Raw genomic sequence first — 16,860 nt, 5'->3', positions numbered from 1 at the left:
GGCTGCGGGAAGCAAGAGATAACACCTCTTCTTACAAACGTCTCACTTGGGTACCTAGTGGGATTTTCAAAAGATTTCGGAAAGTTATCCTGTGTATTTCAAGTCATTTGGGAAAGTTAAGACAACCACATATATGTTAAGAAAAGCGCAAACACATCCCCCACCCTAATAGTGTCACAGTAAAGACAGGGTTAAATGTGAATTCAGTTTAAATTAAGTGAAGCAGTCTCAGGGACTTCAGTAATGGTGTGATTCCAACCCTCCCACCCTCCACGCACAAACACTTCCCCCTGTAAAGCCAGTCAAGTAGGAACTAAAGCCTTTCTTCCTACCACATCAGTAAGGCAATGGTGCTACTAGTTCCAGCAAAGCTCTCGAATGCTCTTGCTCATAGATGGTACTGGCCAACAACCAATTAGGTCATTCCTGAATTAAAGAAATACTCAGAAGCAATTTTGCATAAGCAGTATTTTCTTTCAAAGCACAATGGAAAGTTGGCATGTACTGCATTTACCAGATCTATCATCTAGTTTAAGCATGGGTTTCTTTTTAAAAGTCTTCAGCTCTCACCTATAGGCTACTCCAGAACCCTGTGAATCAGCAGACAGTTACTGTTTATTGGAAAGCTTCCTTCTTTAAGTCATATTTGCCTCCTCTCAGTACTTTGCAGAAAGTGTGAAAAGAACTACACCATCAGCTTTTGCTATGGGCAACTGTCTACAACTGTCCAGAATCTAGAACATGAAATAGTCAGGATGCAAAATGAATTTTGATGCATAGATCTCAAATAAATATCCTACAGACTACAAAAAACTTCAGTAAATAGCAGTGAACAGACAGCTGCTTTCAGGTATTTACAATGTACTTAGCATCATGTCATGCCTTTCGGTATGCTTTTTTCCTTTTTCCTCCTCCAGATACTCAAGGGTTTAAATCATGACAAATAAACAGATGTTTAAAGGAAATCAGACACTACACAGGTTAAACAACATGGTTCTATTAAAAACTATCTTTAACCATGGCACTCAGTGACAGCAATACAATACTTTTTTTTCCACAAAGCAACTAATATAAAAATATGCCATAAAATCATCTGTAGACTAGTATGCTAGTACATACATGTAATCATAACATTCTTTTATAAACTCTTTCCTGAGATAGCTTGGGTTGTTTGATTTTCTTGTATTACTGGATGCATTATCTTTATGATTCATCTAAAACAATTGTAAAATATTTTGTATGTGCAGGACACTCAGTAACATGTAAAAAGTAGTATGTAAATATATGGCAAAGAAACAGCTTTTAGAAATTATGCGCTTTTTTTACTCTGTTACATTTTTTAACATTTGGCTCCTTGGGAGATGGAAGGGAGGAGCATGAAAAACCTGAAATTAGAGCTATGAATTGACAAAAAGCAGGAAAGCATTTCAGGAATGTTAGAAGTTGGAATATAATATAAATGACACAAAGAGAAAGCCATAATTCATGTTGGCTATGTATTGCCTTATAAAGCAACTGGACATATTTCAGTCAGTTCACAGTATAATAAATATTTTTACTAATCTGCTTTGGAAGAGCAAATGTCTTTTAGGGTTTCAAGCTCTTCTATAAGTTTCTTGTTCTGAACTTCTAGCACTGCAACACGACTCTCCAGACATTTTATGTATTCTTTCTTCCGACGTCGACATTCTTTAGCAGCTTCCCTGCAAAAAGCAGAAGTAAAAAGTGCAAACAAAAAAGCCATTTGCATGCCATTACAAAGCTCAGCAGATTACGGAGACTATGACAGAATTCCAAGTTTCGGAATATCTCCCAAATCAGTCTGAAAACACTAAGCAAAACTGGGTTCCACAAGGGCCTCAAGTGTCTCTTTCTCAAGTTCATATGGCAATCTGTAGAATTGCTTCCTCTCATGCCTTGATTAAAGTTCATAATAAACAAGGTCCGAATGAAAGACAGTTATTCTGCTTTATGACAATAAAGATCTTTGAGGGCCTTGAGTTCCTCAATGAGAGTCTTGTTTTGGTTTTCAAGAACAGCCACACGATTTTCAAGACATTTGACATATTCTTTCTTCTTTCTGCGACATTCTCTGGCAGCTTCCCTGGAACCAATACAAGGCAAATGACTACAGGAACAGCCACAACACGGCAAAGACTGGATAAATGAAGTTACCTGCAATCCCTGCAGTTCCACAATAACAACAGCAACCAACAACAACAACCGCTGGATTGCACAAACAGAAACAGCACATAACAGCCATAAGCAATAACATCGTTAAAATACAATTCAAAACAACCAGAACTTGAAACAAATTCAGCATCAACAAATACAAAGATGGAATTCAAACACAGAGGAACTGAGAAAAACAGTGAGTAAATGATAACGTATTGACTTGAGCTGTACTAAACATTAAGACTGAAAGCAGCATTTCTTCTTCCAGTCACATTCCACTTTGTGTGCTCATCAGAAGTATTATCTTCCGCAATCAAAATCTTAAAACCAAACCCAAAGAATTTACTTTCAAAAAACACAAGCATAACACTACTCACTTCACATAAAAAGCTAGATACCAAGCTTACAACCTGCTGTAATTTTTTTTCACCTTAATGTAACAATCAGCAGTAAAATTTAAGTCCAAACAAATACAATTTATTAGCATTTTAGAACTGTCCACCTGGGCACATTCAGCCACATGCATCTGGGCTCCTTTTGTTGCTGGCAAAGGGCAGTCTGGAGCCATTCTCACAGTTCTGCTCGGCATTCTGTTATATTGAAGCTACACACGTTGGGTAGTATTTCCAGAAGCATGTGACTGAACAAGAATTCAATTCCAGAAGAAATTTTAGAAGTACTGGGAGTCCACTCCTTTAACATCTTGGAACATAAGTTGTCAAATTGTGAGAGTGTAGCTTTCCAGCAAGTTACATGAGAGACAGCATAGATGCTACTTTAAAGCTGAAGAGAGAAGAAACAAAAGGAGGCACAACAATGCAGTGATTCTTGTGAGTAATTTAAAATAAAGCACAGGCATGAGAGCAAAGCAATACCATTAATTCAATCATAAGGCAAGTGGCTGTTTAATGTATTAGAGATCTGCATAGCGTACTGTTTCTTCCATTAATCTAACTGCCATTGATAGTGGTGTCTACTCACTTAAAAGGAGCTCCCTAAGAATAGCAAGAAGAATGCACAGAGAAAGACTGGCATTTACAGCATACAGTCAAGTCCATGCCAACTAATTAAAACATATACAGGCACCTCACACAATATTCCTCACAAAATGACAGGAGCAGTGCACAATAACTTATCTCAGTAGCCAAGCATTTAGGAAAGTCTATAATTATCATTCCATCCTAGAATAAGTCCTCTTCACAGCATCATTAATTGACAGCTGCTAATGAGATCCTCAGATATTTTCCAAGCCAATTCTTTGCTGGGATGTTTCAAGATGAACAAACCCATACTGGCCATTTTACTGTCAGTAGCAGGGGGAACAATAATTCATCAATAAGTATACCTGAAGATTATCACAAAAATTTTCAGAAAAGGACAACACTGATTTCTGAATGACCACAATATTTTAGAACTAAAAATCCATGGTGATAGGGTCAGCTGTATCTTTCCAGAGTTAGCAGACAATACTCAATGCTATAAGGATGTGGGATGACTGACAATTTCTTGCCTTCCCTTTGTCAACCACAGGCACTGCTCATGACTTTAAGAACAAAACTTCATTAGTTTTGGTGGGTTTTTTTTTACCACTGACCATTGACTATTATATAGTCTTACCTATTTTTCATAAGTCTCAGCTCTCTCTTGCGTGTTGCCTCTTCTGCCAGTTGCTGAGGGCTGTGCAGAGCCCCTGGTGAGGCTGCCATTACCACTCCCTGAGGTAAGGTAGTAGTGGGAGTTCGAATCTGGTAAGCTGGCATGTCTCCAGTGGCAGCTGTATAAAAGAACAACATTTTAGACTTTATGGCAACAAAGACCTATACAGGAGTCTCTCTGGAAATAACAGATTTCTGTTGATGAGATATCCAGGATCCCTGCTACAGAAATATAGTTATGACATTACAGGCCTGTGGAATATATTTGTTATCCTACTAGTGCTTATTTCCATGCTGTAAAATAAGTTATCTAAATGGCTCTAGCATGTGGCCCCACGAGCCAGCCAGCCTGAAGCCTGTGAAAGCTTCCACAAGGCTCTTTCCAGACAACATAGGAAAAGCTGTTTGAGAAACTCTGTCAGAGCATCCACACTTATTTCCTGTTTGCGCAATCCCATGAAATCCTGCTGTTGCAGCCACTGAGGTTTCAGGAGTCAATTTCCCCTCCCTCCCTGTGACAGCAACAGTACTGGCCTTACTGCCTCTGCTCCCTTTCCAGCAGCAGTTCGGCAACCCTTGCAAAACCAGCGAGGGCTGCTGTTGCCAAATGAAAAGGGACAGCCAAACTCTCGTGGTGAACAGGAGCGTGTTCCTTGGGCAAGAGAGGCATGAACGGGACGCAGCAGCACTGGCCAGCAAGAGGAGGCGGTGGCAGTTGCACAGGAAGGGCTGTAGCTACCCAGTAAATCCCGGTGCAAAAGTTCAGACTCAGCTCCTGAACCTACAATTTTGAGCTCTCCCCAGGCTAAAAAGCAGATCTGAAATCTGACGTGTTATTTGGAACCAACACCTTTTGGATAGTCTTACTTCATATTTCTGTATTTCTGAAGTAATTTGTTCTTACATGCTGCACCCTGACTTCATAATGCTGTGAAAGTCCTAAGAGCTTGTGTCTCATTCAACGTATGAAAAAAAATTTTTGAATGTATCCCCCTTCAAGTTATGAGCAAGTATTTACCTATTCCTTTCCATAAATCTTTTACATTATTACAGAACAAATGTTTAAATTTTGTCATTAAAGCAATGGAATATAAAAGATGAAATTTCAGTGGCTGCTAAGTTATACTTAATTCATATTTTAATTCTATAAAGCAATATTCAAATAATGGAAAAACAACTTGGAAAAGTAAAATGTAGACAAAAACACTTTGGGGAGGCTGACAGAGCAGTAAAGAGACACCAGTCAACTGCAGAGGTAAAAAAAAAAAACCAAAACTTAATAAAAAATTACTGTTATTCTTATTAAGCTCATGCTTCACTAATTAAACACAAAAAATAGGAAGAAGCTGTGTTTAGACTACAATTCCACAGCCATGTCCTGAAATCATTATCAGCTTAAACACTGTACACCTCCCCCAGTCTGAGTCCTGGGGGTAAAAGTGTTTGTGGAATTACAAGATGAACTAGACCAGTGAACTGACCTGGGTTACCATAATCCCTGGGGATGGGGAGGGAGAGAGAAATCAGCCCAGGACAGCCCTGAGAGCACTAACAGCAGCTGCCATGGACACAGGGCTTGGTCTTCTTGTCTATCTACAGGAGAAACACTTAACCCTTTCTTTAAATTCTTCAAATCTCTTAGCAATCCCAACTACGTCACTGGAACAATACTTACTAGTTGTAAAAATGAAACTTTAGAAACTCTTCAGTCTCACCTTTATGCAGGCCACATTATATACATTTTATAGACTATTGTCAGAGCTATTTTTTTCTGTCTCTCATCACTAGGTAAAAAAGAGATGTTATCTTAGTCTGCATTAGCTACAATGAATGAGAAATCCAGTGAACCATTTTGTAGATCAAGTCATGGGGAAAGAACCACAACTGAGGTCACCTCAGCCTGACAAGACCAACTACTTTGATGTCTTTGATTTACAGTCAGATGTCAGCTAACAGCACTCACTGCCACTGTTGTTCAGAGAACTCAGTACAATAATGGACCTACAACCTGGTTTAACAGAACTGAGTCGCTATCTCAGCTGGGATCAGCAAACACTGGGATAAGTAACACCATGGTGCATGAATAGGTTGATCAGGGTCCAGTAGTGTCTGTCCCTGCCAAACAGTTGGCTCACTTCGAAACCAACCAGCGTGGTGACAGAGATAACTAACCATTTCGGTGGTGTAGACCTTGTAAACCCAGACAGCACAGTTAAAAAAAAAAGCATAGCATTGACAAAGTATCTTTTAGATGTGCAGTAATATGTGCATTACAATAGATTCTTGCAAATCAATTATTTCAATGTCTCCAATTAAAAAAAAAAAAACTCAAAAAGTGACAATAAACTACTGTTTTCCTCTGAAAAAGACATTGGGAAAGATGAAACAGGCTGAGGGGGTGGGGAGAGAAAGGTCTGGAAAAAATACTTGTGGAAAAAATACTCTTGAAAAAATAGTAGTTTCACTCTAGCAATGTATCTGCATATTACAGAGAAGGGTACCTTCCATTTCAGCATCTGAGACAAAATTCCAACGCACCTTGATCCAGATTGACAAACCTCTGTGGCCATTTCTAATGAAACTCCATGGAGCTTTAAAGTCATTCCTAACATATCAGACCTAGGACTGAGACTGTCAAAGCAGCAACAAACTTGGAGATGGTTTATTTCCCTAACACACTGCCCCCAGTCATCTTTTTTGTTTGGTTGGGTTTTTTCCTCCTTAAAACTGCAAGGGAGTAACTGAAAACCTGAAGCTTTGAGTTGAGGCTTACAAAAAGGAAATTATTAACAGCAAGACAAACATACAAAAAAATCAAATCACATTTGGAAGAGTGCAACTAACCTTGTAAACTAATCTCTGAGCAATTTAAAACCAAACCAAAACAAATAGCACACCAAAAATATCAACCACCTTGTATCAGCAGGTTCTTGGAAAAAGTAACTTGCCGAACACTAGAGAGCATCCCTGCACTTGTGCTCTTTCAGTGGTTATCCAGGAGAAAAAAAAAGCCCGGTGCACGCTGTGCATTAGTGCAGCTATTCTCCTCTTCTCTGAGTCATAACGATGGGACTACAATATCAAAGGGGTTTGAACTTCCCCACTGAACTCGCTAAACAAGGCATGAATCATTATTCCTTTGAGAATCCAAAAAAAAAAAAGGGACCAAACCACGGGCTTGGGGAAGATGCTTATCTTTGGATTAATGAAGCCATGAGCAGCTCCATGAGCACGTAGGCACCGGCTGCGAAGGGGTTAACGCTGCAGACCTGCCGGAGGCAACTGACGGAGCAGAAAGGAACTGACTAAATGGCAGCATGACTTGGGCTGACGTCAATGTGTGTCTTGTTTGGAGTTTAACTTTTCCAGTTCCTACTGCAACCGATTCCAGGAAATGCAGTGACGTCAGCCCTTTGAACTCAATTAGCGGAGGAACAGAGCAGCAGAACGGCGGAGGAGCAAACAAGCAGGCGGCACAGCGCTTACAATTACTGCTCTCACATTTGTTTGCGTTCAGGATTTTCTTTAAGAACGAAAGCGCAGGGTTTCTTTATGCTACTGAAACAATGCACACCTTTCTCTTACAGCTACGCTCAAGTCTGTTTTGGCTATCAAATCTGAAGTGTTTCTTGCCAAACAAAAAAAAGGAAATGTCATTTTTAAAAAATAGAAGACGATTATAAACATAGTAACATCTATGACCACCTCCACAAGAAAAAAGGATTTAAAAGAGTGGTGGATTTTTTCAGAAAAATCCTGTACTGCTAGTAAAGATTAGTTATCTGAATCAATCTGTATAAGAACTCATGCACTAACAGTGATTCTTTTTTCCCCCAAAATGAAACTGTTAAAATTGCCCTGAAATCCTACATTGACTAGATATAAACAAAAGCTATTTATACCAGTTTAGAAAGATGAAAGAGTTACAGCAACAGTTTCAAAAGAAAACGTCACAAATACCAACTAAGCACTATTTAGACACTCAAAAATACTATGTAAAAGACTAACAAAATTTGTACCTGTTTCATCCCCTGTCACAGCCATGATCAGCCCCTGCACACCCGACTCTCCTGTTCCTCCAGCAGAGCTCAGCGTGAACTGTTCCAAACCAGCAAGCATGTGCAGGATTACAAGCAAGAGCACTGACATCACAGTGAGGTCACTTGCTTACCACTGTCATCAATATGCTCTGTCACCGGAACGGCCCACTGAAACTGCAGCTTTTTTTTTTCTTTCTCTTCCATGTTTCTATAAGCCCAGCTTTGTTCTTTTTCCCTGAATTATTCATAAAGCTGCAGAAAGCCCTCACCACAAAGCTGGCTGTAAAGCAAGACCTGAAAATTCGCAGCACTGACTGACAGGAATTAAAACGTGGCTCTAGAATTCATGAAGGAACCAGAATGATAAAAGTCACGATTGAGTAGAAAACAGAGACATTTTAAAAAGACGTGGAATTGTTTTGATTGGAACAATTCCACTAAAAGGCAGAGAACTCTGCCCAACAGACACGTGAGACAGGAAAGCTTAATAAGTTATAGCAAATATGTAAATGAAAGGCTAAAGCTCCTTGCAGTGGGGGGAAACCCACAATCCACTCATTTAATTTCTGTTAAAAGCTTCCAAAAAGGTTGAAGAAAGCTCTAAAGTCAGTCAACCTAAAGCTAGTGATTTCTGATGCTGTAATAAGCAGAACAGTAACTCTGGATCAAGGCTGCCTCTCCTCGGTTCCCTTGTTTTCCAAAATAAAACCAAGAGAACTGGTTGACTTAGTTTTAAAAAAAAGAACAAATCAAAAAAAAAAAAATCTCAGCTCTAACAGAGTTACTCCTTATTTACATGAATTTAAACAAAATTAGTTTTAGACCAGTCTGGGCACTGGTCTGTATGTAGGGCACAGCAAAATTGTAAGGCGTTTGTCTGTAATAAACAAATTGGGACTGGTAATTCGTCAGCTGTGAAACTATGCCAAGGACAGCAATAATGGAAGCACCAGCACAAAAAAGGAGCGCCCTGTGATTACAGGACCACTTGAGGATCATATGAACAGAAGATCAGAACTGAAGCACGCAAGAAATTCAAGCCACAGATCTCAAATATCACTGACCATATAATGAAAACACACACAGTTCACAACAAAATTATTTTTGAAACAACTTTTCTACACTCATTTGCACTAATAATTAAACACTTTCTTTTACTTCAGCCAGGAAAAAAAATCCTTAGCCTGTATTTGAAAACTATCAGGACATCAGAAGTGAACCTTATTTTGCCTGTGAATATAAACTTGTAGCAAATGAAGTATCACTCAGTTGGATCAACACCTTTGGCACTTTTATATTAATCCTTTTTCCCCATCACAGGTTATCAGAAAATATCAACCACAGGGTTTATGTAGTGCCATCCATTTTTACATGAGATACATCAACAAATACTTTAGAAAAAATATAAATATATATGCTATCTTGCAAGATTCTAAAACAGATCTTTTCTGCCCTAGGACTAATATTTGTTACACTTTTTTTTCCTTTCTTTTACTTCCATTATTATTACAAATAACATTTATATGCTGTCTACCCAAAACCATTCTAAAAATATACATAAGTGTAAAGATTACTAAGCAGAATGTTGCTTTCCTATTACAATCTGTGCTATCACAATATCAGGTGAACGAGCAATTACGAAGTGTATGTAAATGACAAATACTCATAAACTATGTTCCTACAGTCTTTCTACCGTAGGCAAGATGACCTGTGATGTCTATCCAACTGATTTCATTGACTCACTCCATCCTGAATAACTCAAGTTTTGTTGATGACACACAATTATTACCATAAGACACCTCCATTACCATAAACTTCCTCAGGTGCTTTCACACTTCTTTAATTAAACATTTTTTTTAAGATTTTCCACTATCAATAGCATGTATAGTGAGTTGGAACCTTTTATATTTTCTTTATCTCTGAGTTCATGCTCACTTACTATTCCCTTTGTGTATGTTATGTAGCACTTTTCTGTGTCAACAGCCATGAGCATCACTAAAGCTTTTGGACTTTGGGCCAAAGGAACAGAGAATTCCAGGAAGTCAACTTCTCTGAGCATGGACAGAGAACAAGTCAATTCAGTTGAAAGTATCTAGAAGCTTCCAGAAACAGGATAGAGCAGGTGTTCAGTAACTGTCTCTGAATCCATTTTGAAAGTTTGCACCACAGAGAAGACACTTAAGGAGATACATGATCAAGTCATGGAGTCCATCACCGAAGTGAATAGGGAGGTGAGAGCACAGCCCTGTCAGAGGACAACCCTGGAACAAAGGGTCTGGAAAGCAAGGCCAGTCCAATGAAATTCCCAAAGACTGAAATGCTGCCAGATACAATCCCTAAGTTTTGTGCTTCTTTACAAACTGGGGAGGTTTTAGGAAACAACAAAGAAGCTACTATCTCCGCACCACCCACCCCCAAAACTCTAAAGAATCAAAGCACAACATACAAACCACTACAGTCAACCTGGAGAGATGGGTAAGTCATCTAATTTAAGGGATATGTACACATGTGTATAGAAAACATATTAGACTCAGAAAACACACACTATCAGAGTGGGAGATTTGTTTGGGGGACAGCGAAATTTGGGTCTCATGGCTTTGCTAAGAATGTGTTCATAATAATAATTAGGGAAGTTAAAACATTCTCTGCATTATTAAAACTAATACTGGCATAGGGTTTTTCATTCTAGTCTAATAGTTTCCTTTAAAGGCTTCTGAAAAGTCTTGGAAAATACAATGTATTTCAGCAAAGAATTAACCAGAGGCAATAGAAGAATTCAAATTTGGTATCATTATTCAGCATTCTCTCAACAAGTTCAGATATCTGCAAGCTATTGGCTTTATTTACATTCTGGGCTTCCTTTACAGCAAAGGGAGAGGAACAGCCACCAAACTTATTTCACATATCCATATTAGTGCAAAAAAAAAAAAGCACCTCAACCTGACTTCACCAACTATCTCAGATATCTGTGTCTACATTTACTCAGTGACTTTTATTCACTCCACAAATACACACTTAAAGTCTTTCTAGCCCTTCACATGGTTTATTTCAGATAGCAGTTTTGGCTTTAGAAAGCATTCGGATAGCCCTTCCTCCCTACTTCTCTGTACTGAATTTTTTTTAAAAAAGCAATAGGGAAAAGTGAAAATAAATTCCCTGTATCCTCCATCACGGCCATCAATTTAGTGCTTCCATGCAGAAATCTCTTCCCCATTTTCAAAGGTTTTCCTCAGAATAACCCAAATTCCATCTCTACTTGCCCTGGTATCAGTAAGAATCCAAGAGACTTTTGGTTCATAAACTCCCTCAGCATTTCCAAAAGGCTGGCAACAGTGGATGGAAAAAAAATACTGCATAAACTACAGCAAGGTTCAGTAATTCACTATTCACAGTTCAGTTCACATGTGTGCATTTTATAGGACCCACAAAGTGTTCTTCTGTGAGAAAACATGCTCCAGGAAAGGATCTCCTTTCCAGTAACTACAAGAGTCATAAGTTGCAAGGAAATTTTGCCCTGAACATACCCAAAGAACTTCAGAACTTGTGTTTTATTAAGATTGATTAACTACTGGGAAAAAAAAAATTGTTTTGTATATTAAAAGAGACGCAGTCGCAGCATCTAATTTCGATCTGTAACAGCACATTTACTGCAATTAAACATATCTCTCAAAGTCTAGATAAGAGAATTCAAAGCAGAAAGTGATTTTATACTGTTATTTCTTCCTCACAATTTTTTTTAAATTGAAAGGAGGAGCTGCTTTACTGAACAGAGACACTGAGTTTCCTCCCAAGACTGTTTTCCATCTTGCTATGCATAAATATTCTATTTAGTAGTGCAATAATGTCAACACAAAATAAAAAGCCTTTTAAGAAAAATTGGTTTATATGAAAAAAATAAAAAGCAATAGACTAATAAAACATACCTTGAACAACAACTGGGCTTCCAGGAAGAAAAAATTGTTGTGTGCCATCAGGGGATTGTCCTGCATATTGCACAATGGTAGCACCTGGCTGAGGAGCTCCCGAATTTGTCATTGTTAATGTTGGTAGTCCATGGACACCATCAGAGGCTGGATTAGAAATCTGGATTGCACCACCTTGGGTTATAGTAACTAAACATAAAAAGAAAAAGAAAAGTTAGGCAATAGAGACGTAACACATTTCCCTTTTTAAAATAAATATTGTCTGTAGGACTCCTGGTCTTCTCCTTGCTTAAAGATCAATTGCACAATGAAACTTAAATAACGTTAATCCTGATTTCCACAAATATAAAGCCTGTTGTGTCGTACACGCCACATTTATAATGGATAAAAAACAGTGTTCCACACATTTTATCTCTGTGCTTCCAGAAATATTAATTCTCCTAAATAGTTTTAATACAAGAAAAAATGAAAAAATAGCAGCTCCTAGTCACAGAGAATCATTGTAGCTTTAAGACCTAAAGTAAAAAAAAAAAAATCAGATTCCCTAGAGAGGTTAATTGTATATTCCTTTTGAAATTTGCATTATCTTTGTTAAGAGCAGAAATACAATAGAATCCTAGAATGCTTTGGGTTTGAAGGGACCTTAAAGATCATGTAGCTCCAACCGCCCTGCCATGGGCAGGGACACCTTCCACTAGACCAGCTTGCTCAAAGCCCCATCCAACCTGGCCTTGAACACTTCCAGGGACAGGGCATCCACAGCTTCTCTGGGCAACATGTTCCAGGGTCTCACCACCCTCACAGTAAAGAGTTTCTTCCTAAAATCTAATCTAAACCTACTCTCAGTTTAAAACAATTATCCCTCATCCTATCACTGTACTCCTTGATAAAGAGTCCACCTCCAGCTTTCCTGTAGCCTCCCTTTAAGTACTGAAAGGCCACAATAAGGTCTCCCCAGAGCCTTCTCTTCTCCAGGTTGAAGAAGCCCAACTCTCTCAGCCTGTGTTCACAGGAGAGGTGCTCCAGATCCCAATAACCTTTGTGGCCCTCCACTGAACTCACTCCAACAGGTCCATGTCTATCTTACGTTGGAGGCCCCAGAGATGAACGCAGTATTGCAGGTGGGGTCTCATGAGAGCCAAGTAGAGGAGCAGAATCACCTCCCTCAACCTGCTGACCATGCTGCTTCTGATGCGGCTGAGGATGCAATTGGCTTTCTGGGTTGTGAGCACACATTGCTGCATCATATTCAGCTTTTTAGCAACCAACACCCTCAAGTCCTTCTCGGCAGGGCTGCTCTCAATCCACTCATAGCCCAGCCTGTGTCAGTGTTTGGCATTGCCTGATCCATGTGCAGGACCTTGCAGCTGGCATTGTTGAACTTCATAAGTTTCACACAGCCTACCTCTCCTGTCAAGGCCCCTCTGGATGGCATCCCTTCTCTCTAGAGTATCAACCACATCACTCAGCTTGGTGTCATCCATAAACTTTCTGAGGGTGCACTCAACTCTATTATCCATGTCCACAACAAAGATGTTAAATAATACTGGTCCCAAAGCAGACTCCTGAGGGTCACCACTTGTCACTAGTCTCCACCTGGACATGGAGTTTTTGATCACAACCCTTTGAGTATGACCATCCAGCTAATTCCCTATCCACTGAGCGGTCTACCCATCAAATCCATGTCTCTTGTGTTAATTAAAATACTCCTGGAACTTTTAGATGAGAAAAAATAAGTAACAAATGTCTTTCTCCCCCAGAAGATACCTAAATTACAACCATTGTTGTATTTAAAGTGGTCTGAGATGGTATGCAAGTCAATATAAGCACAGATTCAGGATTGCCAGCTCCTCTGATTTCACTGTCAGATTCACACTATTTGGTGACATTCTTGAAGGTTCAGCTCTGGTTATCTGAGTACGTGATTTGCTAGACACCCATGTGAGTTTTGGAGACAGCTGATTTCAAATTTTCTCTCCTGACAATAGCAGGTTATCTTAAAAAGGCAACATCAGACAATAACACTTCAAAGAGCACTGAAACACTGACAGTTGATTAGTAAACTCTTATTAGTAAATTAGACAATAGCAACTATCTACTACAACCTCTGCTAACTTTTTGAGCACGTAGTAAAGTTATTTACCAAAATGGCCAAATCCTAGCAGCTAAATTAGCTTCTTGTAGGAGAAAATGTGGAATCCCTCTCATGCTGGATAAAGCACTGAGCCCTATCTGCAATACTGGAGCAGGGCTCAGCATGGACCTCAAGTCCTGCCCTTGGAATGGGGAACATGTGAAGTAGGAACTAGCTGACTGTTGCATGCAAGCTCCATAAAGCATTGTGGCGTGTAGGGGAACACACACAAAACGAGCAAGATGTTGTTTCAGTCTGGCCTCCAAAGCTGAGAGTGTCTCATCTGGGTGCAGGGTAGAAGAGAGAAGCAAGAAAAATAAATCCTTGTGTCCTCTATACTTTGTGCGATCTGGACAAGAGCAAGTTCCCAGCCGTGTGTGAGCCTCCCAGCAGGATTTGTTGCCCCTGCCTCCCAGGGAAGCTATAGACAGCTGAATTCTGCCTCTTACAGAGTTAGCACCAAAAATGGTATGTCTACACCGTAACAGTACCATACCACATAACAAAGAGCACATAATCATGCAAAGTACTTGGCTCCACAGTGAGCCTGGGTAAACAATTATGTCCCAGCTGCCCTGCAATGATTCATTCAGATCGCAATCCAGTACTTTCTAAACACAAGTCAATTAACTCCAGTAGCTCTCTCCCTTACAGGACTGATTCCTGCCATATTACCAGAACATCACAGAGTCCACAGCCCTTTCACTGTCCTGATTGCAACCACTGTACAGACTTTTGTGGTGCTGGAGCTCTACCAGAAATTGGGCCTTCTATGGAGAGTACAGGACTTTCCTGGACAGTCCCTGGAGTTGCACACCATGCACATGGATGTAAGTGGCATCTTCTAGGTAGGAATGAATATGATACGAATACCATTCTTTGGGTATGATCAACAGCTCTAATCCAAGTATCTTTCCCTCCCTTCCAAAACTGGGAAAAGCATCTAGAGTCGGTCTTTCTCAAAAGATTTCTTAATTCTCCAATCATTAAAAACCTGTCCTAAGACAGCAGGCAACCCAAACAGATGGCAAAAGAACTAGTCATTTTCATTTCCCCTGCATGGTTTCAGACAGAACATCATGATATACACAAGTAGGCAAAGGGCGAGTGTGGTTAATTCACACACTGCAACTGAACAAACAACTCTTGCACAGTTAGACCACCACCACAGGTGAGGCAAGCCAATATTTTTCAGTACTCAATAACCAACATGACAGAACTACAGCCACCAGAATACGTTTGTAGTCAGATCAGATCCAAGGCTCATATAGAAGACACCACCTTATGCAAAACTATCAATCCTCCTCTTACAGAAAGATAACACCCACGTTGATGGAGGTAACTAGGAAAGACATTTTTTTCCAGCTGGTCATGGTGTCAGTCTGTCTGCTTCCATCAGAGAAAGCCAAAAAGCTCTGAAGAAAAAGATGTCTGGAAACCATGGCAACATACTGTTTTGTCTGGTAAAAAGAAAGCAAAGAACCGCCATCACTGATGCTAATGGAAGAAGCATACTTGTTTTTCAGAAAAAAATACTTATCAAGTTTTTCCAAAAATAGTCATCCCAGACATCCAACATATAGTAAAACTTATCTTTTCAACTAAACTGCCTCACCTGAGCAGGAATAAAGAGAACAAGAGAGAAAATAAGGAATTGGTAAATGTAGTTTTAAACCAGTGCACAGATGGCTGTAGTGACACTGCGAGACCAGCTCTTCATTGCTACAGACACTTTGTGCATAAACTGCTGGATGCCTGCACAGCAGAACCACACAACCCATGCTGGCCAAGAAGAGAAGAGTACTCAGATGATACAACAACGATAAGCAGAAGTAAAGAGCTATTGACAGGAGATGTAAAGGTAAAATAGATACACGTAGTGACCTTCTGCCTCATGTCCATGCTGCAATCAACCCAGGAGAGGCCACATTCCCATGTGGTGTTCATGGTTTTAGCAGTTCCCAAGGATCACAGCAGCCAACAGGACAGCTGCTCAGACATGCTGCAGATCTGTGCCTTATACACACAAGGACTAGAAGAGTCAAGCTCTCATTGGTAAATTCCAAATTAAGACTCCCTCTACTCCAAGGAGATGATGATCCTTGCTACCACTTGGATTCAACTGAAAATGCAACTTTTCTGGCAAGCAATAACTTTAAGGCTAATGACCAGCATCTTCAGAATGATTTTGATGTAATTTTTCCTAACCAGAATTAGAGAGAAAACAGAAACTTCACTGCAGCAAAAGATGTGTGATATTTTAACTTACAAAGTTAAACTTAAAAAAAAAAAAATAAAAAATCAAATTAATGAATTAATAAATTGGGTATGAAAAAACATATCCAGGAATCCAAAGCTCTCAAAACAAAGTTTTGGAGCCAGAATCAGGAAAGCCTATGAAAGTTGACATTGCATCCTGAAGCAATGCCTCATTATGGCTGAGAATCTACTTAACAAGTTAAATTACTTTAAATATACAGTACATGTTTTAGGCTATGCATGTAAATTATTCAAAGAAAAATCAGCATCAACCAGAAATCTTGTATGCTTGGCTCATGCAAAAGCCAAGTCTAAATAAAGATTTCATTAAAATTTTGTAGGCTCTGCTAAATTAAGCATATCGTTGGTGATGCTCTCTGTTGTTTGATTTTTTCAGAAGTAAATGTATGATTGAACAAGAAAGCAAAACCACACTTCTCTGTCACTACGTTTTATAGCTATGTTCAAATTAAAACATCCCCAGTTACGAAGTAATAGTCACCTCCTGCAAGACATTGCTAGAAAAGTACAACTCTGGTTTCCTGGAGGAATCTACAATTAAGAAGCCTAAACACCTAATTTATTAGAAATTCTAAAAGTTTGGAGGCTCACTTGAACACAGTACAGACACTACAGGACTTCTTTTTAAGCCTTTAAACTGCAAATATATATTT

At 39.3% G+C, this 16,860-nt stretch overlaps 1 protein-coding gene across 14 annotated transcripts in view; it reads right to left on the bottom strand.

Moving 5' to 3' along the window:
• The window catches only part of CREM (cAMP responsive element modulator), a 59,271-nt gene that overhangs the window by 23,457 nt on the left and 18,954 nt on the right, over positions 1–16,860 (bottom strand). For 6 of the 14 annotated variants that reach the window (XM_082046669.1, XM_082046676.1, XM_082046670.1 and 3 more), the window contains 2 exons: positions 11,794–11,982; positions 3,793–3,949 (listed from right to left, as the gene is read on the bottom strand). In XM_082046669.1, coding sequence (XP_081902795.1) covers positions 3,793–3,949; positions 11,794–11,982 — 346 coding nt within the window. Of the gene's footprint in view, positions 1–976; positions 2,959–3,792; positions 3,950–7,849; positions 7,973–11,793; positions 11,983–16,860 lie in introns of those variants that run through there. The other 8 variants (XM_082046680.1, XM_082046677.1, XM_082046671.1 and 5 more) reach the window with 6 other exon arrangements.

The sequence above is a fragment of the Streptopelia decaocto genome (genome assembly GCF_964273445.1).
Source record: "Streptopelia decaocto genome assembly, chromosome: 2".
NCBI lineage: Eukaryota > Metazoa > Chordata > Aves > Columbiformes > Columbidae > Streptopelia > Streptopelia decaocto.
This window is presented reverse-complemented; position numbering and strand designations above follow the sequence as displayed.